Genomic DNA, 25,128 nt, shown 5'->3' with positions numbered 1-25,128 from the left:
CCGCTCGCTGCGGGCTTCGCCGCCGGCAGCCGGCTGCTTCGGCCCCGGCACGGGGGGCCGGGCGAGCGGCCGCCCCGGGGCAGCACCTGGCCGCGCCGGGCGGGCGTGGGCTGGGGCTGGGGCGCAGCGCTCCGGGACCCGCGGGCCGGGCAGCGCTCGGTGCTGCCGCGGGGCTGGCGGCGGGAGCGGGGCCGCGGCTGAGCGCGCCGTGTTGCTCTCGCCCTAGGTCCCTGCTCCTTCTACTGCGAGCTGCCAGCGGGAGCCGCGTCGCCGAGCATGGAGCGGAGGAGCGAGAGCCCCTGCCTGCGGGACAGCCCCGACAGAGGCAGCGGCAGCCCCGACGTCAAGGGCCCCCCCCCCGGCAAGGTGGCCCGGCTGGAGCAGAACGGCAGCCCCATGGGCACCCGCGGGCGGCCCAACGGCGCCGTGACCAAGCCCGTGGGAGGTAACGTGCGGCGCCGGGCCGGGGCTGCGGCGGGCCCTGCCGCGCGGTGCCCGGCCGCGCTGCCCCGGCAGGAGGCCCCCGGGGAGCGGGGCCGGGCAGCGGGGCCGGGGCCGGGCGGGCGCGGAGAGGGGCTGCGCCGCTGGCGCGTCCCCGCGCGGGTCCTGCGCGGGAGCGGCGGCCGCGTGTGTGCTCGCGTCCGTGGCGTTTTCCCCGCGGTCGGTAACGTTTGGGAGCAGTTGCTCTCCGTGGAAGCGGACAGGGCAGGACACGTGCAGGATTAGCGTTGCGCTCTTCCAGCGGAGCTGTGAGCGCCGGTCTGGCAGCGCCGGTGCGGCTCTGCAGCGCTGCGACTCCGGCACGCACTTCGCCAGCTAGCTGCTCCTCGGTTTTGTGTAGTTAGAGCGTGTCTGGGTGATGCATGCGGTTGCCTGCTTTTTTCTTCCAAGTAGCTGAACTTTTCAGTGACTTCATCTAAATACCCTCTCTTCTCCATCTTAACTCTGACGCTGTCATGTCTGTAGTACAGTGTAGCTTCAGATTTGGAAAAATTATTTAAAAATCTTGAAATTAGCTTGCTGTTCTGAGCAAACTAATGCCAGGAAGGCCACAAATATCTTTAAAAAACATCTCCTGTATTTGCCTTAAAAAATGCGCTCAGTGGCAATGCACGAATGTAGTTGTTTATACACAAAGAGTTTGGGGAAATGACATTTCAAGAGATACTTTGATACAGTCGTCACATGACTCTCCATTACGTGAGGTTTATTTAGCGATTTTACCATTAGATGCTTGTTTTAGACCTCTTTGGCTCAATAGGCTTTCTAATTGCTGAAGTTTGCTAAGGGTCTTCAGATTTTGTTTTATTTATTTTAAAAACATAGGATTCATTTATTTACCTAATGAAGGGTAAGAGATCTCACTAGTCTTTTATGCTTTTTGGATGACTGTTTTTTTTTTTAACCTCTTATCTGTGTTCTTCTAATGTACAGGAAAGGAAGAAACAGCTTTGCAGTGAAAGACTTTCAGTGCTCTTCCATTTATAAATTAATAGAAAAATAATTTATGGCATAATGGTAAAAGTCAATTAGTTAATTTTATAGAAAGTGCTAAAATAGTAATGTATGCAGTTCTGGGTGCCTTTCTAGAAATTGAGGCATTATAGCTGCCTGATTTTGAAGAAAAGATTAGAACTGGAGCTAAAGTCTTTTTCTTTAGCAAGTTATTGAAATATGCTTTAGAGGGGCATTTTTGAATGTTTTGGACTATCTAGGTTGCTTTCTAATCGTAGCTGTGCTTAGCCAAGAGAAAGTCGCAGGCTTTTGTCGTTGCACTGGTGGTTCAGGTTGAATCTGGCCTGTAAAGGTGCAGAAGATTTCTTACAGATATGGCGAAGGCTCTTGTTTCTGGAACCGAACTTTGAAAGGCGTACACTTTCATTCAGTGCTCCCTGGCTCTTTTATAAGGCTGGTGTAGATGGGAGTGTAAAAATGTGGAGGAATTGGAAAAGCAGGAGTATTTTTTTTTCCTAGCTGGTGTTTTAAACAGTCTGAATCTCTTTAGTTTCAGGCTTTTCATAATAAAGTTTATTCATTACTCCTTATTGATACTGAAAGCAAGAGGAGAATTATTCTTGTCTGAATATTTATCTGAGTTCTATAATACTCAATACTAAATTGGTTAAGGCAGATTTTTTTAATAAGATAATGGTGCTGTTTAAAATTGATTTCATTTTTTTTTCCTCCTGGAAATGCTCTCAGGATAAATCAACATAGCTAATTTCCAGATATTTTTTCCTCTGCTCCTTTTAAAGTTTAATGTTTAAGAACCTGTGTGACCAAGTGATTTTTTCTGAATGCAAGTCACGCTGTTTCTGGGTATTTCTAGATGTTTGTATATTTGTAGCGAACGCTGCTGTGTTAGTGATTTTTTTCACTTAAACTGTGAAATGCATCTGTAAACATTTGTGGAAATCCTTTGCTATATTGGCAAATTAACATAAAAGTTCTCTTCAGTTAAATATTAATAAAGACTCTTCCAGTGCTGTTCACAGTACTTGATGAAAAGGAAACTATTGAAAGATATGGTGTAGTGAAATGACACCCGAGACTTTAGTTGACAGTCTTTGAGGCGATACTTATTTTTTTAAGCTTAAAAGAAGTGCTAATATTTATGGATTGTGAATTTCATTCAGGAAAAGAAATGAAATGCTTTGCTAGAGACCACTTAGTTACGATTTTTAAAAAGTTCTCTAAAGCGTATCTAAAGATTTGAAACCAAAGGCAGCCAGATGCTAGCAGTTCTCTTTTTTGTCTCATTTTGGGCCTTAGATATGTGAATGCTGAGATTTCTTCCTCCCTGTTCTGCGCCTTTCTGGTATAATAATGTGTTTCTGGGCAGAATCCCTGATCACAGAGAAATGAGGTCTCAAGTAGCCGGTGTGAGGACGAAGCTGAGGACCTTTAGGACCTTAGGACCTTTACAGTGACGGTGTTTGCTACAATTATTTTTACCGTGACTTCTCTGAGAAACAGAGAAATGTTATAGTCATGTAGATGTTTTTAGCATTCTCTCTAGGTTTAGGAGCAAAAAAGCGTATTATAATAAGCTTTTGTAATGCAGACAGAAAATCAATTGCTCTTATGAGAAATTTTGGCTTGTGACTCTCTTTCTCTCTCTCTCTCTCTTTTTTTTTTTTCTTTTGGTCCTAAGCTGATACCTAATTTGAAGGGCCGTTACGGCAGCCATAGTAAACTAGTGAAGGTCACAAAAAAGATAAACAGGGTCTTAAAGGTTGCATTTAATAGAGGATTTAAAAGTTTAGGTACTGTTTACAATGCTGTTAGCGTCAGTCCAATGTGTTAGAGTCCAGTTTTGTTTTGCTCTGACTAACGCAGTGCTTTCAGAAACGTTTCAGCGGTTATCTAAACAGTCTGTTTTAAAATTTGTATTTAATAAAGCATGAATGCTCAGATGTTGGAGAGTGGCAGGTTTTACAGGAGGTCCCTGGGGGGAAAAAAAGCTAATATCTCTTTAAAAAGCATATGAAGCCTGGGAGAGAGTTTAGAGCAAGCAAGAGCACTGTGGTGTTGACAGCTTTATATCCCTGTTGGGTAACATTCACTTACTAGAATTGGCGTCTCCTCTCAGTTAGTAATTCACTCCATAAGGATTTTAAAAAAATGATTAATGGCTAGGAAACTTATATTTACAAAATTGTTGATTAAAACTCATGAACCTGTTTGTGCATAAGTGGATGTGCATGTATTTGTATGCGTTTGTTTTGAAGAACACAGAAAATAAGCGTCCAAAGCGTGTGAATGCAACTTAAAATGCCGGAAGACCGAACAAGCTGTTCTCAGGTTTGGTTTTGCTGAACTAGAAATGTAGAACCGAAATACAGCCAAATAACACATTCAGAATTTGGTCAGGAAATGATTGCATACAATTTTTTGGTTAGATGAGTTTGACACCGTCTGATAACAGCAAATTCTCATTAATTTAGCTGTTAAAATAGGTGTTTTATTTTACAAAATATTAATAGAGGAGAAAACTTTCAGACAATTCAAGCTAAATAGTACGATCGGCACATTAACGCGTGGCTGTGGTTAACGTGCTTGCATGAAGTCAGATGTGGCAGAAATATCGATGCAGTGACTTGGGGCGGCTGCTTGCTGCAAGCCCTTTTGCAGCTCTGCGTATTGCCGTCTCTTTAGGTGCGGATCAGAAAGCTGTTTTAATATCTCTCAGAGGCGACCAAAATGCCGATCGAGGGTGGTTGAAGAGCTGTTTTGTCGAAATCCGTTATAGCTACTTCTGCAAAAGTATCATAGGCTTCTGTTACCTTTTGTATCTTTTTCAAGGATTTGAAGTGCCTTGCTGGAGGAGAGGGAAATCCACTTTCACACGGCCTGATGCCAACAGCTCGAGCAAATTTGCTCCTGTAGCCTGAGCTGTGAGGTGAAGTGAAGCCCTGCGTGGGATCCTGCAAGCAGTAGGAAGGCAGGCGTTAGTTGTCCTTGCGGACTGAGTAATGTGAAAGGTTAAGTTTTAGACGGTCTTCCTATCTAGAGGAAGAATAACTCCTTGCTGCCCGAAAGAAGTACGCAGGTATTTAAAGAGCTGAGCATATCCAGGTACAGAAGTTACGAAAGCTACAAATTCTTGTTAGTTCAGGAACCGGCAGTATGTGAATATATTTTATGTTTTATCTGTTGCAGAGTAGTTGGAAAATGCTGCCTTTTATTTTGATATAATTCAGTAGGAATTACAAAGAAATGTAAATTCTTGGATTTTATGCTTTTCTGATGCATAATGAGAAAGAGATCTTTAATCTAACTTGAGCAGTAAGAAGAGCAAGGCACTGATTTCTTTTCCATGACTGATGGTTAAAAATAAGTTTCTGGGGTTTTTTTGCTGATTTTTTTTTTCTTTTTTGCCTTTTCTAATCATATTATGTCATGTAAATAGAATAAACAGAACAGTCACTCCTGGAGGGTCATGTAGTGTATCATCTGTATTTTTGCTGAGGTAGAAAAATAGCCTTTCTTTATGTATTTTCAGTGCTTGGTCTGTTATTAAAATAAAGACACAGTTGGTTACAATATATATGCAATTGAACATAGGCATTAAACAGAATATAGGGTATCCACCCATTCAGTGACCTACACATAATTTGATGTTTAGAGTAATTTTGGAACTCTAAGTTGCATCTGCAAAAAGCCACTGACAATTTTGAATTCAAGATTTAAGATTAGCTGTAATAAGATTTTATTTTATTTTTCCCCGCAACAGTTCCTAAGTGTTTAGAGTCATCTCCCTGCTTCCTCCTCCGCCCCATACATGTGGCGGCGGTAGCTACTGGATGCTATTATACTCATCGTGAACCAAAGGGAAGAGAAAGGAACCAATGTATTTGAAAAAAATCAATGTTAATTCTTTTTTTTCTCCTTTATAAATTGGGTCCTGCCTTTTTTTAGTTTCACTGGGACAGAACAGAGTAGATCTACTGTCAATTATTTATAGGGCGTTTATTTGAGAACTCGTGTTAGGGTGAGTCTGTCAGCGACTCCCCAGAATTGTTTTTATGCCTAAAAAAATGGCAAAATCATATTAAAAACTGTAAAGATGCTAGTGAGGAAAGTTGCTTTCAAGAAATTAAATAGCCACATCTTTCTTGCCCAGAATTTAGATGAAGAATTCAAACATCATCTAAGGAAGAAAAGCAATATTTAATTTTTATTGTTATGAATAAATACTTAAAGGTGGGATTTAAAGACTTCTTTCATAAATACTTAGTTTTAGGGTGCTTGGATATTCTGTTCAAGTTATTTTACTGTGCTGAATGTTTTGTCTAGATTTGAAAGCAGAAGACGACTAGTGTAACGGAATTGTCATAAAGACGTCAGGTGAGCAGGCACCTATGTCAGGCTTCGAGTTTCTACTTTGTAGCACAAATTTTCAGATGATATCAGTTACCTTAAAATACCTTGGAAATGGGCTTTTTGACTTTAATGCTGTTGACAGAGACTAGTCTGGATATTTATTTTTGAAGTTACCTACATTTATTACTATTTTTCTTAAAGTTGTCTCTGTGGAATGGGTGAGAAAAGGGCCGCAAAAATGTTTTGGAGCTTAAGTGCTTGGACCAGTAAGGTTTTTGCCACTCGCGTTGACACGGAAGATGGTGATACAATATGACATCTATGGTGCTGTAAAATGAAGACTGTTTTACTGCAGTCGTGCTGTTATATTTGCAAAACATCTGCGTGACCTGCTAAGGAAAACTCTTATTTTTGTGACTGAACAACTGCCCACCCCCTTTTGCATCTTATTTTCAACTTTCTGAAATAACTGAAAATTGGTAAAACTCGGGAAGATTTTATTTCTAATCCCAAACTGTGAAGCATAGATAAATTAGCCCTTTAATTACTGCCTCTCATCCCAATACAGTTAAATTGGTAAGTATTGCTGTGTCTTAGGATTAAAGGCCCAGTTTTCCGAGGGACTGAGCGTTGCCCGCTGCCTTTGCACTGAGGCAGGGCGGGTTTGCTGGAGACGCCCTGTGCCTGCTTCGGGCCCTCCGTAGTGCTCGAACAAGCGCGTTCTCCTTCGGGAGCCCAGAGTCGCTTTTGAGAGCGGGCCGGTGTGTTGAATGATGCATCCTTGTCTTTTTTATCTTTGAAAAAAAAAGTCTTAGGCTAATTTGTTCCTACTGTATCGAATGTGGTGGGTCCGATGCGCTGAGCCACATGGTGCTAGGTGTCTCTCAAGCTGATTTAAGAAATAAAGTTGCAACAGGAAAAAGCCAGCTGAGTGTTTGATGGCTTTTAGGAATATTTTCTAGCCTCTAGCCAGGCTAAAAGCACTGTTTCCCAACAAGCTTAGTCCTTGTTGCAGAAAGCTAATCAACGTTGTATCTTCTTTGGGTTATGTATACAAATGAGTTGAAATTGATCAGTGGTGCGAAAGGCAGAAGCTGCGTTTTCTTGTATAGTTTGAGAAGAATTGTTCGCCCATTTAGCTGAGGTTCTTCTGGCCATTCACCACTGGTTGAGCGCTTCACTGCGCGATACGCGCTCTGCTAGCAAGCGAGGGTATCGGTACTGCTGCATCTCGACAGCTGCACAATTTCTTTTTTTTTTTCCGAAAAGTTTCTTGCTTTGTACAAGGGCATCCACTGCAGCGGTTATGTGTGCTTTGTTTCTTGTCTTCATTTGCATTGATCCAAATAATAAGGGGAAAATATTTAATTCTGTTTTCCAATTTTATTTCGTTCAATACAGAGAAATTTTTTTAGCAGAAACTAGTATTGTAATGATTTTTTTCCTTTTAAATACCTGTAGAAGCTCTGGTAGTATCCCCCAAAGATTTAAAGGTGTTATCTTAAGTGCATTCATCAAAGCTAAATTAATCCTATTTACAAATATACCAGGGTGTCGGCATTTGTCTGTTAGCAATATATTTATATTTAGTGCTGCTGATGTTATGAAATCCCTACGAGTAATGTTTAAAAGGCTATTCCCCTCCTTTTTTTTTTTCTTCTTAAGTGTAATTGTTACTCTGATTTTTAAGGTAGATGTGAGCACTGGTGTTGCTAATACATGAAGACTTATGTAAGATCTTCCAGGAAGCTTTTCTGCTTGGAGCAAGGCTGCACGAGGCATTTGCAGGAGTGCGTAAAAGGTGGAATGGGAGTGCTGCATTGCTTCTGTCTTAATCCGGATGCGAGGGGAGAGATTGCATGTCTGAACTCAAGATAGATTTTAAATTTCCTGTCAAATGCTAAATGTTTATTGGTGGTATATGCACAAATGTTAGGAAAAAGATATGGCTGATTTATGAAATTTCTAAGGGAACAGAAAGAGCTTGGAAAATGAGACAGGTAGCTGTAGATAAGAATTTAAGCATAGGAGGATGCCTGGCTAATAGTTTAAACCTCGTTAGTTATTTTGCTTTAACCCTGTATCAGAAGGGCATACAGTGTTTAACAGCCTGAGCACAGCCGTAAGTTGTTAGCAGCAAAGCCAGCAAGGTAAAAAGGCTCAGAAGAAGCTTAATAAAAATAACCTGTCAGACTGTATTTCATATGAAGCTGCGGCACCTCGTGAGATAACTGTACACCCACTGCGTTTTCAGAGTGCAGTAGAAACATCTCCCACTTAAATATGCTCCCTTCTTATTTTTTCCGTAAAGACAAGCGCTGAGATGCAAAGACGCTCCACTGACAGTAAACGTTTTAAAAAGTACTAAATCCAGCAAGAAAGGTTGAGGGGCAGTTTCTTGCATCAGAAACATGACTTGTATCCCTGCCTGCAGCCCCAAGGTTACCTTCTTTCTCTTTTTCTCTTGCTCTTTTTAAAAATCTTTTTAAAGATGTTCTATTTATATTTGTATAATGTTGAGAAGTGACTGGATTACTCTGTCTTTGCTTGTGCAACGCCTACACTTCGCTCTGTAGAAGTTGCTGACTTTGTCTATATTTGGACTGAAACTTCAGATAAGTGAGGAAACTTAAATAAAATACCATCCTAGTAATCTAAACTCACGGAGAGTGTTTTGCCATAAATTTAGCTGACGGGCATATACTGGAAATGAAGCATGTCATTTTCAAAACTATAACCAGACTATTTATCCAAAGTAATATAAATTCATATTTTGAGCATATTTTGGTTTATATGTGTTTCCATTATTTATATATTAAAATTAGATGTGCACAATTTCCAGCCTTATTTTTTGAATGGTTATTAAGAAATGCAGTTATAAATTACGAGTTATACGATACTTTGGACTAAAAGGTGCTTTTCATAATGTCTTTTCCCAACTTACAAATAACTTTTTTGCCATAATACAAACATGCTAGCAGAGCAACATGATAGATGTCTCTTTAAGTATCGTAGTAAAAGAAAATGACTTGTATTCTGAGGCTGTGGATAGTTTATGTTGTTTTGGACCCATTTCCCAAGCAGTGATCGAAAACAGATTACAATAACAATTATACAGTCAGAAGATGCAATATCCATTTCTGCTTTAATTGAGTGAAAGAATAATAAAAACATCATTAAGAAAAATGAGGTGGACCTGTCATACACTCTACCAATTTTTAGACTTGGAGAAAATGCAGAGTAACAGAAGTGTGGGCTTTTTTTTTTTCTTTTTGTTGCTTTAGCTAAAAGTCTGGATGGTAGACTCCACACGGGCCGTTATGAGCAAATACGCAGTAAGTAGGTGTATTGCTTGACAGTAAAGCTCATGGTACGCATTCTCTGAGTGCTTGGGTTTGGCTTAATAATGAATGTAATGTTTCTGTCATTGCTTTGAGCCTTCCTTTTTGTATTAATATGATCATAATGTCATACTGACCTGCCAAATAGGGAGGCTCAGAGAATGCTTTCACAGAGGCACAGAGCAGCTGGGGTTGGCAGGGTCCTCTGGAGATGGTCTGGTCCAACCCCCTGCTCAAGCAGGGTCACCTGGAGCAGGTTGCCCAGGACCGTGTCCCGTTGGGGTTTGGGTAGCTCCAAGGGTGAGGACTCTGGGCAACCTGTGACCAGGTGGGAAGTGGTAAGGAAGACTTCTTACTCCTTTCAAAATGAAGTGCCATGCTACTTTGGGGAAAATTTTCTACTGTGCTTTATTCCAGGTTTTCCCTCTCTAAATCTGTGGACTTGTGTACCAATGAAAGTACTCAGTCTCTTAAACCACCAGTGCTTGGGACAGACTCTTCTGTGACTGTTTATGTTGCCATCTCAGTCTTCTGACTAAAACCTTACATGTAGAAAGGCTCTGTGCTGGGCGGCAAACTTAAGCTGTGTTGCCCTTGTAGAAGGACCTAATTCTAGTCTAAGGCTCTACCTAGGCTGAGGGAACCCTGCTCTCCAGTTCCTCAAGAGCTGAGTCCTAGAGCTGAAAGCAAACTGTCCTTTCAGCTGTACAGTATGTGGAAAGAGAGATCTTCTCTACGGTAGCCTTGGCTCCAGTCATGTACCATACAGCTTTATAAATCAACATTTGGAATGGCATCCGGAAGTGAACTGGGAGCCAGTTCAGCCTTTGGAGAGCAGATGTAATCTGCTTTCTTTGGCTAACACCTCCAAGCAAGCAAGCAAGCGCGTGCATTTTGCGCTAGCTGAAGTCTCTGATTCTCCAGGGTAGCTCTGTGTATACAGCGCTGTAGCAGTTGAGCCTGGTGAGCCCCCAAAGCATGGACTGCTGACTCTTAGCAAGTGAATCCGCGTGCAGCAGGGCTGCCTTACGGAGTCCTTTCCAATCTCTCCCCCAGAATATACCTTGCCGGCTGAGTGAAATAAGTGTGCTGTGCCTGCCTGAGGAACAGAAGGTACCTCTTAACTCTTGTTCCTAGATAGACCTCTTGACTTCTTTGATTAAGATGTGACAGTTATTAAAAACTTGGATTAATGTGACCAGCTGGCTGATAAAAGTGAATGTTCCTAGAAGAGTAGTGTTTTAAATGGATAGCTGGCAAATGTGTGACTTTTTCTTTGTGAAAAGGTGGAATACTTCCTCCACTCTCTTTATCCTCTCCTTGAAAAAGAGAGGAATTTGAGAGAACGCCACTCAAAAGTCGTTCTCTCTCTGCAGGGGGGAGAATTGCAGTTGTGAATTAAGGTCAAGCCCAGGTGCTGGTTTCTCCTCTGGAGTGTGGTAGGTTGAGAGTGCAGGCTGTTTAGAAACTCTGTGCATGCAGTGGAGGAAGCTTGATGCTTCCTAGAGAAGGGAATGAGCAGATAGGTCCTCCTGTTGGTTGTGGGTTCTCTCCTCCATTGACTTTTCCTGAAGATGTGAGGAAGATTTCTGTGGTCCCTTTATAATGGAAAAATACCATCTGCTATTAATTATACTGCCATAACAGTAGCTGAACCCTTGCTGAAAGCATAGCAGGGTGAAGGGCTCCATCAGTAACCACAGGGTGTAATCACGTTATTCTGAGACAATGTTTGAGATGGTTTGTCCTACCTTGTACATTCTGCCAGCTTGCACCCATAACCAGTTCTGCCATATCTGTTAACACCGTAGCTTGGAAATGAGGTTTTCTAATGCAGCCAGCATCTAACAGACACGAGGGAAAGAGGCAAGGATTACGGATCCCTTCAGTTCGTCTTGCAGCTGGAGCCTACAGCTGGGCTCAGAGAGATGTAGCTGCATGAGCTATTTTAGACTCTCCGGAAGCTGTTTATCTGACAACACGGAGGAGGGGTGACACCGTTTCTGCTTTTTCTTGCTGGGGGTGGCTCACAGAGGAATGGCCATCAAGGAGAAAAGAGCTAGCTGGTGGGTCCCAATGGAGGTCCCCAAACAGGCCCGAGTGTGGTACACAGCTCTTCTCCAGAAATAAAACCTCAAACCAGCTATGAAAGCGTTTTTGTTGCATTCCAGGGGACTTAGTGCAGTACCAGGACGCTAGTTAATAGAACTTGCATTAAAATGCTTCTGCTGGAAGATGGGTTTTGCTTTAAAAATTACATAATATGGTGGCATCTGCTAGCAGCACCAAAGTTAAGGGCTTATTAGTGGTTCCAGTTTTCAGGGCTTTAAAATGTAGATCATTAAAATTAATTCTGGGTGGAATTTGGTGTAGAGGATCTTAGCCCCTTAGGCAATTTTTGTTATGTAGTTGAGAAAAAAAACAACAAAAAGCAATCCCCCAAACCAAAAAACCCTCCCGAACCCTAAACTTGTTTTTAAGTTACAGAAACCAAAACCTAAAACTTATAGGAAATTAATGGCTTAAGATGACTTTTTTTTCTAAATACCAATTTAATTTGAAAGAGTTTCCTTCACTGGTTTTGAGTGAAATCTTAGTATATTTTCCATTAGTTCATATTGTAAAGTACTGCTGTGGGGTATTTTTTCTTCTTCCCTTTTCTTTTTTTTAAACTGGGGAGCAAGTTGAAATAACTCAACTGTTTTATTTAGGAAAACGTAGCTATAGTACCTTCACGCTTGCCTTTTAATACGCGTTGGAGGGCTGTACCTGGCCGTGGGCGTACGCGTGGGAGCGCGCTGCCACGGGCGTCTCTGCATGGTGGGTCTCGGCTGGCGGCAGCAGTGAGGCTTTTGGCTAGGGCAAGGCAAGGGCCGTGGGTGCTTCCGCCTGTCCCAGGCTCCCTTCAAACCACGATGTGAGCTCTGGGTTATCGCTCGTACTTTCCACGTGTTTAGGAGGCCTCGGGGGGGAGCTGGGAGCGCTTTGCTCTCCTGTTTAGCTGCCGCCGCCAGCCCCGCGCGTGGCTTCGCCTGGGCCCCTGGCGAGGAGAGCACGTGCGCAGAGCCCCGCGTTCGAATTCAAGTGACCGCTCTCTTTCCTGCCCTTTTCACCCAGCCGGTGTGACCGATTCAGCATTAGGCTGGATTCCTGTAACTAGTTTAGCAAAAGGAGTTAGTTATTGGGAGCAGTAGACGGGGTTTGCCAAAGCAAAGGCCTCACCTGCCAGGAGCAGCGCTTCCCTCCCGGACGTGCCGCGGGGAGCGCCTCGCGGGCAGGCCGCTCCCGGGCCCCTCTGCTTCCCGTGTGTGTGAGCCTGAGCCCACGCTCGCAAATTTGCTTTTCTTTTACATTGTATTTTGAGAAACTCAAGTGTTACCAAATGAAATTATGAGCTTAATAATATGTTTCTGCAGTGGGCTAGTGGCTGGACTATTTCCTGCGAAAGGGTAAAGCAGTATTTTGCTTAGGAGAAGGCTTCTTTGGCTAGTTAGCTGTCAGAAGCGGGGGGCATCTGCAGGGACCTCAGTGACTTCTTTATAAAATTTCCTGAGATCTGGGATAGTGGTGATGGTTGGGAGATTGAAGCCACAGAAAGGTCTGGAAGCTGAAGAAGGATGTAAATAATATCTTGTGGTATTCATCATTGGCTAAAATATAATATGTAGAAATGCATTTCCTGCCTACAGATTTATTGAATATTTAGAGCCAGAAAAAATAACTGAGGAGGAGGAGAAAGGTATTGTCCTTACTTTAGTTCCTCTGGTCCTCCTAAGAAATCTGTTACAATGTAATATTACTTAACCTGATTTTTTTTTTTTTTGTTTATTTCTTTGGCAAACATTGTATTAAAATCATCTGTGGCCTGAGACCTTTTTACCAAATTGCATGCTGGAACACATTATTTGCAACAGGCTTATAAACCCTTGAAGAGAGGGAGTTTAACAGCATCACACTGCTGGCTGCATACAAAATTGGATATCTCACATTTTGTCTAAAACAAGCTGGAGGCCAATGAGTTAGCAGCAAGTTAAGAGTCTTAAACAAAACCTTTTTTGCTGTAATTATTTAGTTTTCTTTTTCTTTTCTTCTTCTTCTTCTTTTTTTTTTGTTTTTGGATAAGATTGTACAGCAGTGACAATCCTGCTACGGTCTCCTATATTTGCCGCAGAGATTTCCTGCGGCCTCGTGCCAGCGTGTACGCATGGCTTTCTTCACGCAGTTCCCAGTGGTTGGTTGGTGACAAACAACTGCACAGTCCCCAGTAAAAAAGATTTACAGTGAACGAATTTGCAGCCTCGTAACGAGACTGCTGTAGGTCGGTGCTTGTACATAAAAGGCTGAAATACAGTCCATTTCCCCAGACCAAGCGTTTATTGTAAACAAGTTATGTGCCAACAGCTTATATTCTGTCTCAGTTAATTGTCTTTAAAAGTTATGGGTGGCTTGACAGTGGGTGTGAAGGGACGCGGCTAACACCTGCTGCAGGGTCTGAGCTCTGGCTCACCTACCTCTCCGCTAAGCCGCACAGGCCCGGCCTGAGCCTGGAGCTTGTTTCAGGGCGATCCTTCGTGAGCGCGGGCAGTGATGTGTGCGTGGCGCCGCGGAGAGCGACGCTGTGGTCATGTCTGTTCCGCCTGTCATGGTGCACCCCCTGTTCACAGGCCTCAGTTGGACTCTGCAGGATTTTTTGGGGGAGATCTTGCATCCCCACTAGCTAGAGCTGTGCTGTGATTCGGATGAAAGTGATGCTGAGAGCACAACAACATTTCTTTTTCAAATACTTGTTGGTTTCCCACCTCTCAGAAAGAAGCTTTTTGGAATGCCATTGATCTTTTCTGTTATAAATTTATCTCCTCTCATTATATGTTTGTTCAGCTAGCAGAGTCTTTAATAGCTACCTGCTGATTATTAGCATAGGCACCAGGTTTTCATTGCTGAGCCCTTCAGAGTTTGCAGTTTGCACAGCAGTGGCCTCCTGAACCTCCACTTACTTGCTGTTGTTTTTGGTGTTCCGCTTTTCAGAGAGCAGTGGGGGATTTATGTAGCACTAGCATGTGGGATGGGTGTCTTCGACACAAAAGTGCAGGTATTCCTGAAGAGCTGAGAGCTGTCAAAGTTAATCTTTGCCTGTCTTTTCAGGCAGAGGTGCAAGATGTGAGGAGAACTGTCAAACCCCTTTTGTGCCGGGTAGATGTTGGTTTCTCTCTTTTAAAACAGCTTTCGCAATGTATGTTCAGTTTTCACATTTGTTTAAAAGGAAAGAGAAGAGGGTTAAACAGCAAACTGGTATACTTAAGGTCAGCTCTGTTGTAGCGCAGGCAGAAAGAGAACGTGACTTTACGCAGAATACATGGCCTGCTCTCCGTCCCTGCCTTTGCTGAATGAAGTGCTTTCGCCTGGGTCCAGAAACAGAAGCCCAGTGGATTTAGGGAGTGTTTGTAGGCTGATCGCTTCCCGTGGTTGATGTTGGTTGTGTAAGCATGTGTTACTGCTAACTCTGGGGAGTCTTTATCCAGATAATTTCCTTAGGATGCGCCATGCTTTGCAGGTAGAGCTGCGTGGGCTCTGTGGCCAGGTGAGAGTCACCAGCTGGGAAGTCACACCGAAGCGGCTGGGTGCTCAGCGTGTGGGAGGCGTGCGGGACTGAGCCGCCTCCTAGACCAAGCGCAATCTTAAGCTGCGTTTGACGGTCAGAGGTGGGGAATAATGTATACTTTCAGCAGCTAGATTTCTTTGTTAGTCATCGTAGCTTCCTCTCCTGGTTTGGTGATTTCTTTTTTTGCCTTTTTTATTCCACATTGGGCTTGAAGGTGTGTGTGGGAATAAGCATTTGTGGATTCTGTTTGCTTTTCCTAGACTTGAGGGTTTTTTTCCCTGCACTGGCAAAGACTAGCTTACAGAATGACCCGTGGTACAGTCTCTGCTAGGGAAAATGTTTTCTGCGTGCAGTAATGAAGAGTTTTCAGTAGTTTATGAATTGTCAGATAAGTGCCCTGGTTTCTGAACTTGAAACCATAAGAATTGCTTTGTCTGCGAGAGAGACTGCTCAGGCTGTGTGTGTGTGTGTGCTGTTTTAAAACAAAACAAAACAAAACCCAAAGCACAACAGCAACAACAGAAACTTTATTTTTCACTTTCTTCATTTGATAAAAATCTCTCCACTCTAGAATGATTTCCTTTGGGTTTAACACCACCATTTGATCTCAGTTTTTAATAATTTTGGTGGGTTTCGCTCCCAGAAGAAAACATGCTTGTGCTATGAAGTATTCCCACTAGAAATCTGGGAAGTCTTAAAGCCTCATGTTACTCAGGGCTAAGAACTGGCTTCTTTATTAATTCCCTGCTAGACAACCCCTGTACAGTAAATCTTTCCATAACACCATGCTGTTGAAATTAATCAAGCTGATGTTTGGAAATTGTTCAAATTAGATTAAATTAAATAACACCTAGACGGGGCTCAAAACTTGTGCTGATGGAAAGAGATTTTAATCTAAAAAGACACAAATTTTATTGGTGCCTCTTTTCATTGGTTGATCTTCATATTATACTTATTAGGACAAACAAGCCCTGCTTCCTATTTAATGGGTTGGAGAGGTGGGTGGCTGTGATACTGTTCAGCCTCTTCCGCAGCTTTCTGTATCCCTTCTTTTTTGATTTTAGGTGCCAAGTCTATGGTGCTCATGTGGAAGTGGATAACACAGAGAAGTTCAGTGCCGAGAGTTTCAGATTAATTACGTGCTCTAAAGCATGCCCAGGGCAAAGCATCGTTTGAAAATGAACAAAAGAAATAGTACAAGACTTCTTAAATATCTGTCCTGTCTTCTCCTTCTAGTTGGTCATTAGAAAATTGCAACTTTTATTTGTATGTCTTTCAGCCAAAACCATCATTCAGGCAGCTGCACTGCTTGAGTTTGATAATTCTTTTAATTGGCTTCAAGTTTTTGAATGCTTTATGGAGAGGAGTGGGCAGAGTTTTCACTTCTGGAATGAAATGTTTGTTTCCTTTTCCCCTTGTTTTCAAGAATGAATTGCTCCCCAGTGGAATAAATCTATGGAGTGGACTGGGCAAGGAGAAGAAAATGTGTATTTGGACACAGGTCTCTTGGATATATATGTAACTTCTTCTTAATTTCTCTGCATCTCAGAAGAGTCTCAGCAAAAATGCAGCTATGTTTACAAAGCCTTCTCTGTGTGCAGCAGTTTTTTCCATGAAAGCAAGAGTGGAGCTTAAGTCCCATCTTGGATTTGCTTTAAAAATACATGTTACGCAAAGATAGCGGTCACCACTAACTGTTCTGTTCTCCTGGGGCAGAGCCGTGACGGGTTGTCCCGGTTCTCTGCCGTGGAGCACGAGCAGTTCTTGCTGGGTGTAGGTGCTCTTATAAAAGCTTTTGTGGGGATCTTGTTCTGTGTTCCCCCAACACTTTGTGAAGATGCTTCCTGCATGGGGCCAAAGCATTGTCAGAAGCACTGAGCTACTTCTATAAGTCAGTGAAATAAATTAGCAGCAAGGAGAAAAAGTCTTTTGGATAGTTTGTGATCATTATATTAACGTTTTGTGTGCACTTCAGCGTTGCTTTCAGCCTTTAAGGGAACAAAATGTGTCCTTTTTAGCCCTCAGACTACCCCTCGATCTCTCCACATGTGAAAAGCAGTGCAGTACGTCACCTCCCCTGAGCTCCACTGCGGCATTCCTGGAAGCACCTCTGAAACTGGGAGAGCAAATGCAGAGGCGTTGTGGGGACCTGGGCACTTTGGGGGGTATATGCATGGGAGAGAGAGGAGGACAGTCGTTCTGGCTGATCAGGCATTAGGGAAAAAGCTGAGGAGTTTCAGGATTTATGGGTCGGGCTTGGCTTGTGTTGCTGCAGCACTGCCTGCAGGACTTCATTAGTGATACTTGGGCTCCTGCTCTCAGAGTGTGGCTGTAAATCCTCCAGCTGGAACGACAGCGAGCACTGACTAACTTGCATTGCTCTTCTGTAAGGTCCCCGTAGTGAGGTGGAGGTGTAATGCATGTATCTAGGGAGCAAGACGCTGTGTATATCAGCGTGTGAAAACTGCGTTGGCTTTTGGCTGCATACGTTTTTTTTCCTCTGAATTTTAATGTACTGAAAGAATGTTAATTTATTTTCAGATAACGTCATGAAACAGGGAAGTTTGAGGTAATAAATCTATTGGATAAATTATAGCTTTACTCTCTCCAATGCGAAATAGAGGGCAAAGCAGATGGAACTTCCTGGAGTGAGATTTAATTTTGAAGAAGTTGGGTTGCGGTTGTTTGCAGGTTGTTTGTAGGCTTGGTGCTAAGATTCCAGAAGCTACAGCGAGAGGCACCTGAGTGTGTTAGTAATGGCAGATGTTGTAACCTGCCCTTTGCCCTCTGTCTTTAAGGTACTAATAGCAGCTTATCATCAGCTCTGCTGGGTCACTGAGCTCAGAGATGTTCTTGCAAAAACTGTTTCTGAAGCAGAGGCCCTGCAAGCATGGGCAGCAGGAAGGGACCATTTAGAAAGCCGTCACAGGCAAGGGTCCTGTGAGTCCTTCATGCCATCCTCAAAATGAAATCATGAACGGCATCAGTTCTAGCATTTGAGGTGCTTTTTGTACCAAGACACTAAGTGATGGCATAAACCGTGTGGAGAATAGGTGCAACTTCTGTGTTGGAAAGGTGGAAAGGCAGGTCTGTCCCAGGAGAGGCATCCAGCCCGGGGGTAAGAGATGCTGTGGCTTCCCTGTCATCAGCCTGCAGTCACCTGCTTATGCTGTCTTGCCAAAACGTCACTTGCACAACCAGGAGCAGCCTAAGCATCGGGCCAGTAGTCTTAATCTTTTGTTGAGACATTAATAGCCCCATCAAAAGTGCCGGGACAAGCTGTACGTTGGACGGCAAGAGTTTGTCACTCTCAGAGTTAGTTAAAAACTAGTTAATTTTATTCATACACTAGTAAAATTTCATTTTAACTAGTTAAGCGGTATATAGACAAATAGGATTTCTTTTTTTTTATCTTGGAAGGGGATAGGGATTTTGTCACTGGCTTCAGTGGGAATGGGGGCAGCCTCACACTGTGCTTCCAGGAAAGCACCCAGCGGTTTTCTTTCGCTGCGTGTTCTTGAGGGTGTTAGGATTTGGCTGCTCGAACTTGCAAAATGCATCAGTTTAGCCCAGAATCAGACAGCGAAAAGGGAGCAGCATCAATATGATGCCGTAACCTACTTAGGCAGTGTTTCAGTGCGTGCTCTAAACCAAACAGCTGAAACGTATCGACTGGCTCTGGGGGCTTGTACCTGCTGCTGCTGCTGCTACGCGGTGGCAGTGGCAGCCTGGGAGCCGCCCCGTGCCAGATGTATCGCTGAGGGAGAACTGTGTGTCTGAAAAGGACTTTTTAAGTAAATCTAGTCTCTGCAAGCTCAAGAGAGGGGGATTTAAGTTCCTTAGCATTTGTTACTAGTGTGACTGCATCTGTTCCAGGGCAGGGTGCCTCCTCTGAAAGGATATAGGACTGTTTGCTTGTAGGTATCGAAGCTGCTGATAGTAGAAAATCTTCAAGTTAGCTAACAGACTTTGTACAGAAAGAGAACTGAAATGTACTTTTCTCCTCTCTTTCCCATAAAGAACTGCCCAATCCAGGAATACAGTGACTTGTGTCTGGCTTTGCAGAAATTGACTCAGTTATTCTTCATAGTTACTATCTTTTGGAAGTGGTTGTATTTAATTTCAAAGAGCAGGAGTGAGAGGTAAACTTTCTGGCAGTATTACAAGCCCTAGACAGTGCATATGGGGAAAAACTTTACCCTGAGATTTGACTTTGCCCCCGTATTTGCTAGCATATCTAGGGGCTAACAAATTGTATGTAACCAATTAATGAACTTCTGTGACGGGAGGTAATCAGGGTTGGCAAAGGAAGAACCGTTAAGACATGGCCTGTAGCAAGCGATGGAAAGGCAAGTCTCATGCTGGCAGGTTTTGTGTGTGCCGTGTTCCCGTCACGCGCGCTCTTAGAGGAGTGCTGGAAGGCCTGCGCCAGCAAACTGCCTTGTTGCTGTACTGCCTTTAGGGTTGAATCCCTTCAGTTTATGCCCCACAATTTGTTACCATAGATCAACTTGATCCTGTAACCACAAAAGTAAATTTAAAATAAAACAGAACAGAATTGAATCCAGACCACCCCCGGAGTTTCTCCGTTCTGTGGTTCCTCTCTCAGGACCGCTCTGTTCTCACCCGTGATCCTCTCCGAGAGCTGTTCTCGCTCTCTTCGTACGTACGGGGATGCATGGCCGCTAGCCTCCCGGGGCAGCGGGGCCGTCAGCTGCCAGCAACACAAGATTATTACTGCTTTCAGCAAAACCTATGCAAAAGTATTTTCCTTGCACAGTGAGAAGAGTGGCTATGGCTTAGAAACGGGCAGATAACTGCGTCCCCCCCACGAGCTACCTGTGGGTCTAGCCTCTGCTGATCCCCCCGTAGTGTTTGCTGTGCAGGGAGAAGCAGAAGGGGTGTTTGTGGCTGTCCGGTTTTCGTGTGACTGAATGTGGGGAAGCCCTGACCTGAAAGAATAGGGAAAATCATGGAACTGTAGAAGACTTCTGAGATGTTGAAAAGGTCTTGTTAGGAAATGTTGTTCGTCCTCGTGCTGACTGTGATTTTGTTCCTGAACTGTATTCTCTGGAGCTATTCGTGTGGTTTTTAAATGAGTCAAGTGATGAGACTTCAGTATTTCCCTTGGAAAGAAAACAAAAGCTATCCCACAGGGAAGAAAGGCAGATCTCCACTAAAATAAGCCTTCTAGGAGGTGTTTTAATTTACAATTGTAATAAGAGGTGTATGACACATTTCTTGTTCCTTTCTTACTGATTTTTTTTTTTTTTGGAATCTTTTTCTCATCTAGGTTTGATGATTCCCGTCTTTTGTGTGGTGGAGCAGTCAGATGCCTCTCTTGAATACGATAATCGAGAAGAGCATGCTGAGTTCGTTCTGGTTCGCAAAGATGTGCTCTTTAGCCAGCTGGTGGAGACAGCGCTCCTGGCTCTGGGGTATTCCCACAGTTCTGCAGCTCAGGCACAAGGTATTCAATAATGTTCTTTTCCCTCTTCTCTGCACTGGCAGAAGAGAGCACCTGAGGTTGTGCTGTGCAAGGACAAAGCAAGAAAGCTGGTGGCAAATCTGGGAAGTGGTTAGATCAATTGTACTGATTGCTTAATCTTAAACTACAGCAACCCCTACCTTGTTAGCCTGCCTCGAAAGCGTTAGCTGGATCTTGCTGAAGTGTGAAATACTGTGACAAAGACCAGTCAGCAAATTCATGACACACTTGTTCTGTATCACGAGGCCAGCTACTGCCTTGCCAAAGTCATCACACGAGAGCCCGATGGAACCGCTAGGTGTATAGCTCGGTGGTATCTGGTATTTCTCCTCGCAGCAGGGCCATATTGAACAGCATACAATCTTTCTGTGCAGATTACAATCTTTCTGTATTTAAAATGGTACATTTTATACAAAGACTATATACATACAAGCTCTCTTTATATATATACTCATGCATATGCATATAAATGTTTGCCTTTGTGACTGATAGTTTTAATGCTAAACATGCAGACTGATTTCCTTGTTTTGACTTACCTAATGCGCTGCAGCAAAGCCCTTTGTGGACTCTACAGTGCCTTGCACTTGGAGGTGATTCTCCAGCAGCAGTGAAACCTTAAAATAAACAAAGCTTTCCTCTCTCTATCGAAAATATCAGCTTGAGAAAACAAAACTAAAGCCAAGAAGGGGAGAGGTGGGAGAAATCTTTCTGAAACAAACTGCATTTCAAGAGGATTTCTTATACTGAACAGATTATTTCATTGCTTACTTTTTGGATGAGAAGTCTGTAACTTTCAGTTTCCTCTCTGTGTCATCAATAAAACTGGTGCATTTTTTGGATAGTTTAACGGTAGTTCTGCTTGGGGATTTGGATGTTGTCTGCTGTCGTTAGTTATTTCATATTCCTAGGAAGCTGGACGCACGATCAGAGGGAGCAGCAGTAGCATTGAATCCAGGAATTCCAGGCAGTGGTTAATAGCGCAGTGCTTTTGTACAAACTTCTTTCCAAACAGGGTGATAATGATTCATTTCCTCTGTCAGTCTCTCTGCTCTGTGAGAGAGGCTCAGGATCAGCATACAGGCAAATTTCGTGCGCAGCTCCAATGTGTTTAGTTACAAAACAGGGTAATAAAAGCTAGGCGAGAAGGTAGTTTTATTTTTAATACAAAACATTTCATGCTGTTTTAGGGACACTTTTTTGTGGATGTAAAAGGTCAGCGTATCCCACTGTTTCCATCCTGGTGAGCCAGCTTCCTGTTTGACAGCACTATCCATCTCAGTTAACACGGTTGCTCAACACGTTGTGAACTAACATGTGGAACACACTGCATTAGGTGGCCAAGATTTGATTCTTGGCACTTCTGAAGAGGAATGGGCTTTATAAGAAACCTGCTCCGAGGAGGCATGCCATTCAATGCAGTGATCCACACTGGCTAAGCATCTCACTGGGGGGAACCTTGCTTTTGCAGCATCTCTCCGTTGTGAGAATACCAAGGAGGAGAGACAGATTGACTCACATAGGAAATTAGTCAGTGTGCAGGGAGGAAACAGCCGCGGCGTTTTTGAACTACGGACTACAAATAAGCAGGTTCAGATACCAATCTGTTGCTTGGTGTGTTGCTCAAAGACCTCGTCTAGAAAATAGAAGGTGAATCTCTAATTGTTCTAATTACTTTAGAAGAAGAGACTGTCATTTTTCTCCTTAAGGCAGCAATTACTTTGCACTAGGAAACAGTTTGGAAATGACAGAAAATAGTTTCAAGGTCCGTCAGCTGCCAAGTCTCTCATTTGGTCAGTTTAATTACCTTCACACTGAAGGACAAGTTCTCCAAAGTTCTTTTGTCCTTCCTGGGCAAATCCTGTAGGACATGCTGATTTTAAGAGATGAAGCTGATGTGCGCAGCCTGCTCTGTAATAGGCTGCTTCTGTGCTAGCTGCCTGAACGCTGGGAGACGAGATACAGGCAGAGACAGAGTGCTAACAGATCTCTGAGATTGCTTAGGTTCACAAGATAATTTATCAAATATATAATCCTTTACCCAGGGTTGACAAAAGCATGCTGGTAAATCGTTGATACAAGGATTTATTTAGGTATAGTTTGCTGATTTTAAAAAGAGGAAAATAAAGCTATTTGCTTTGTCTTTCCTGGTTATAAGAGAGGTCGGCTTGTGTTCTAATGCTTGGGATGGATTTCATTTATCAATATACATTGATAAACAGTCACTTAGTTCTCTTTTATGCTTTATGATCAGCTGAATTATAGTATCCACACGAGAAGCTAGAGATCCTCAGATTCATTTTTCAAAATAGTAAAGCTTTGAGCAACGTGTTCTGCAGAATACTGACATGAATAGGTGTCCTCATGCCCTCTAGGGACAAAGTAAATGTCAGCTTGTCAAAGCTTTATATTATAGATGCTGTGTAAGCCGTAACGTAGAGTGGAATAATTGTCACCTTTTTGAGTGGGAAAATGTTTCTTCCCCCCACCCCTCCTTGCCTTTGGATGACTCTCAGCTAGGAGTAGCAGTATTCACTTCTTGTGGGAAACCTCCTCTTGCCTTTGAACCTTCCCTTTAGAGCAGCATCTCTAGCAGCAGATACAAGAACTAGTTGTGGGGAAGAGAGATCGTGGCAGCAGAGAGAAGAGCTCTGTCATTTCCCATGGCCCTTGCCATGCTTCGCTGTGGCCCTTGTGCAGAGCTGCGGAGGCTCTAGCAGGTGGCGTGGGACTTGTGCGGAAGGTCCCCATCTTGCCCTCTCCATCGTGGTGTGGTGGTGCGCCTGGCAGGCAGAGCCCTGGCTCCAAAAGCAAACTGGCGTGGAGGAGTGGCGGGTCTTAGCGTGAATAATCTTGAGGAAAAATAAGTGTTAGGAGGTATACATGAAGGTGGCCCCATGCCTCACTGGAAGAAGCTCTTTATATAACCACACAGCTTGGGCAGGATGCATTTATTCCACAAACAGCTGCAAACACTTTTTGTTGATGGTGGCGAGAGAGGAGACTTATCCAGCGAGCGCTGCCCTCGTGAAACTTCCCTTTTCTGACAGGAGCTGTGAAAAGTCTCCTGGAACAGAGTGGGAATTCGTTAACAGCTTGGCACTGGTGTGTGAAAGTTGGTGGTGTGAATGGCAACAAAGGTTTAATAAACATTTATGTATTTTTCTTTCATCACTTGAGTTTACACCTGACAGTAGGGAACCTGCTACATGTGCCTTCCTGAGAGGAAGAGTCATGCTTTAAAAGGGCACCTGTTTTGTGGGTAGCTTAATAAATCTTGCATGCCCTGATGCCTTTTATTTCAGCTGGAGGTTTCTGAGTGTGCAAGCGGGGGGAACTGGTAGAGGCCATGACATACAGTGCTGAGTGCTGGGAGTAGAGGCCCCGGCAGGCGGTCTTTCCAAACTGGAAAGCATGGGAGGGGCGGCATTGGAGCGCTCTGGGTGCAGCCCTGCAGCTCTAGGCCCTGCGGTGACAGCCAACTCCCTCCTCCTCGGTGTGGGGTGGAGGAACAGCAGAGCTACTTGACACTTTGGGCAAACCCTGCTAATTTTGTGAAATCCATATGAAAGAGAAAATAGTGTGATTTCTTGTGGGTATGTGTATATATTTTTTTCTTTTGACCAATTCTGTGTTAACGGTCGTGAGTGTATGCAGAACTGGTGTATGTTGTCTGCAAAAGCTCCTGAAGCTGAGCGGGCCCTCGAAGCGGAGTTTGCTTTCTCCTGCGCGGTGGTTGTGCTAGCTATGTTGGCGGGTGGTGGGGGGTGCCTGCCCTGACCGCGGTCCGTGGCGTACCTGTTTTGTAGCTTTAGCCAGGCATTGGCGAATGGTTGCCTGGGGTGCCCGTTTCGCACGTTGGTGTTGTGGCTGTAATGCTGCTGTGTGATGTTACTAGTACTGATCTGTGTTCTTGGGAGCAAAATCTGTAGCAGGTACGTGGCTGAGCAGGGGCCGGGGAGAGCTAACTGAGCAGAGGCACCGAGGAAAGGGAAGTGCAGCAAAGCGAGGTGGTGCTGGGGTGCCATGGGGAGCAAAGGAGGGGTGAGAAAGCAGAGGAAAGTTAACACAAGGCGAGAGAAACATTGGCTCTTTCCCACCTCTGTCAACAAAGACATGGCTGACTCCTGCTTCTTAATGTGCTGCCCGCGAGCATACCCACTGCAGGAGTTTCCGTGCCTTGGAGACCCTTCTTCATGCCGCTCCGTTTCTCTTGGTGCTCTGTTCGGACTGCAAAGTGGCAAGTCTTCATGGCTGCACAGGGCCGGGGAGCTGGGAGGAGCAGGGGCTGGAAGTGGAGGCACGATAGGGAAGGTGTTCAAGGCATAAGGCAAGGATGGGAAGCAGAGAAGAGCCGAGTATTTTGTCCCATCAGGTAGAGCTGGGCAAGCTGGGCACGGAGGAGAGCAATGCTGTGCAGGGGGGGAATCGTGACTTAGCCAGCCGAGGGCCAACATCTTTGGCCCTCTCAGCCTTGCATGACTGGAGAGAGGAAAAGGAGACGTGTGTTGCTGCTGTGCCAACGCCTGGCCAGAGTAGCTGATGAAGCACCTCGGCCCTCACGGCCCAGACCACAGGCAGGTTAGCAACAAGGTGTTCATCTCTCTCAAGGGTATAAGTATGTGAGCTCAGCCCTGCTCACTGCTGTTAATTGGATGCCTCTTGCAGTTGTTGCCAGTGTTTTAGTAGTATTTCAAAGCAAGGACCAGATCTGCTTGGTATGTTGACATTTAGCAAGTCAGTGCAAACCCACAGCGTGCCCTGTGTGAGTGTGGTGGGCTGGATGCCGAGCTCCTCTGCTCTGGCTAGCCTTTGCAAGACCACTATGACTGTCTTGCCGCTTGCGGGATTATAACCCTGCGTACAGAGATCTGAAA

The 25,128-nt window shown here is 44.1% G+C and overlaps 1 protein-coding gene across 4 annotated transcripts in view; it reads left to right on the top strand.

Annotated features, from left to right (window-relative positions):
- The window catches only part of SATB2 (SATB homeobox 2), a 142,008-nt gene that overhangs the window by 9,381 nt on the left and 107,499 nt on the right, over positions 1-25,128 (top strand). For all 4 annotated transcript variants that reach the window (XM_064515172.1, XM_064515175.1, XM_064515174.1 and 1 more), the window contains 2 exons: positions 227-445; positions 20,060-20,236. In XM_064515172.1, coding sequence (XP_064371242.1) covers positions 277-445; positions 20,060-20,236 — 346 coding nt within the window. In that variant the 5' untranslated portion in view covers positions 227-276. The remainder of the gene's footprint in view (positions 1-226; positions 446-20,059; positions 20,237-25,128) is intronic.

The sequence above is a fragment of the Dromaius novaehollandiae genome, chromosome 7 (assembly GCF_036370855.1).
Source record: "Dromaius novaehollandiae isolate bDroNov1 chromosome 7, bDroNov1.hap1, whole genome shotgun sequence".
In the NCBI taxonomy this organism is placed as follows: domain Eukaryota; kingdom Metazoa; phylum Chordata; class Aves; order Casuariiformes; family Dromaiidae; genus Dromaius; species Dromaius novaehollandiae.
Note: the sequence above shows the minus strand (reverse complement) of the source record. Positions and strands in the feature narration are given on the sequence as shown.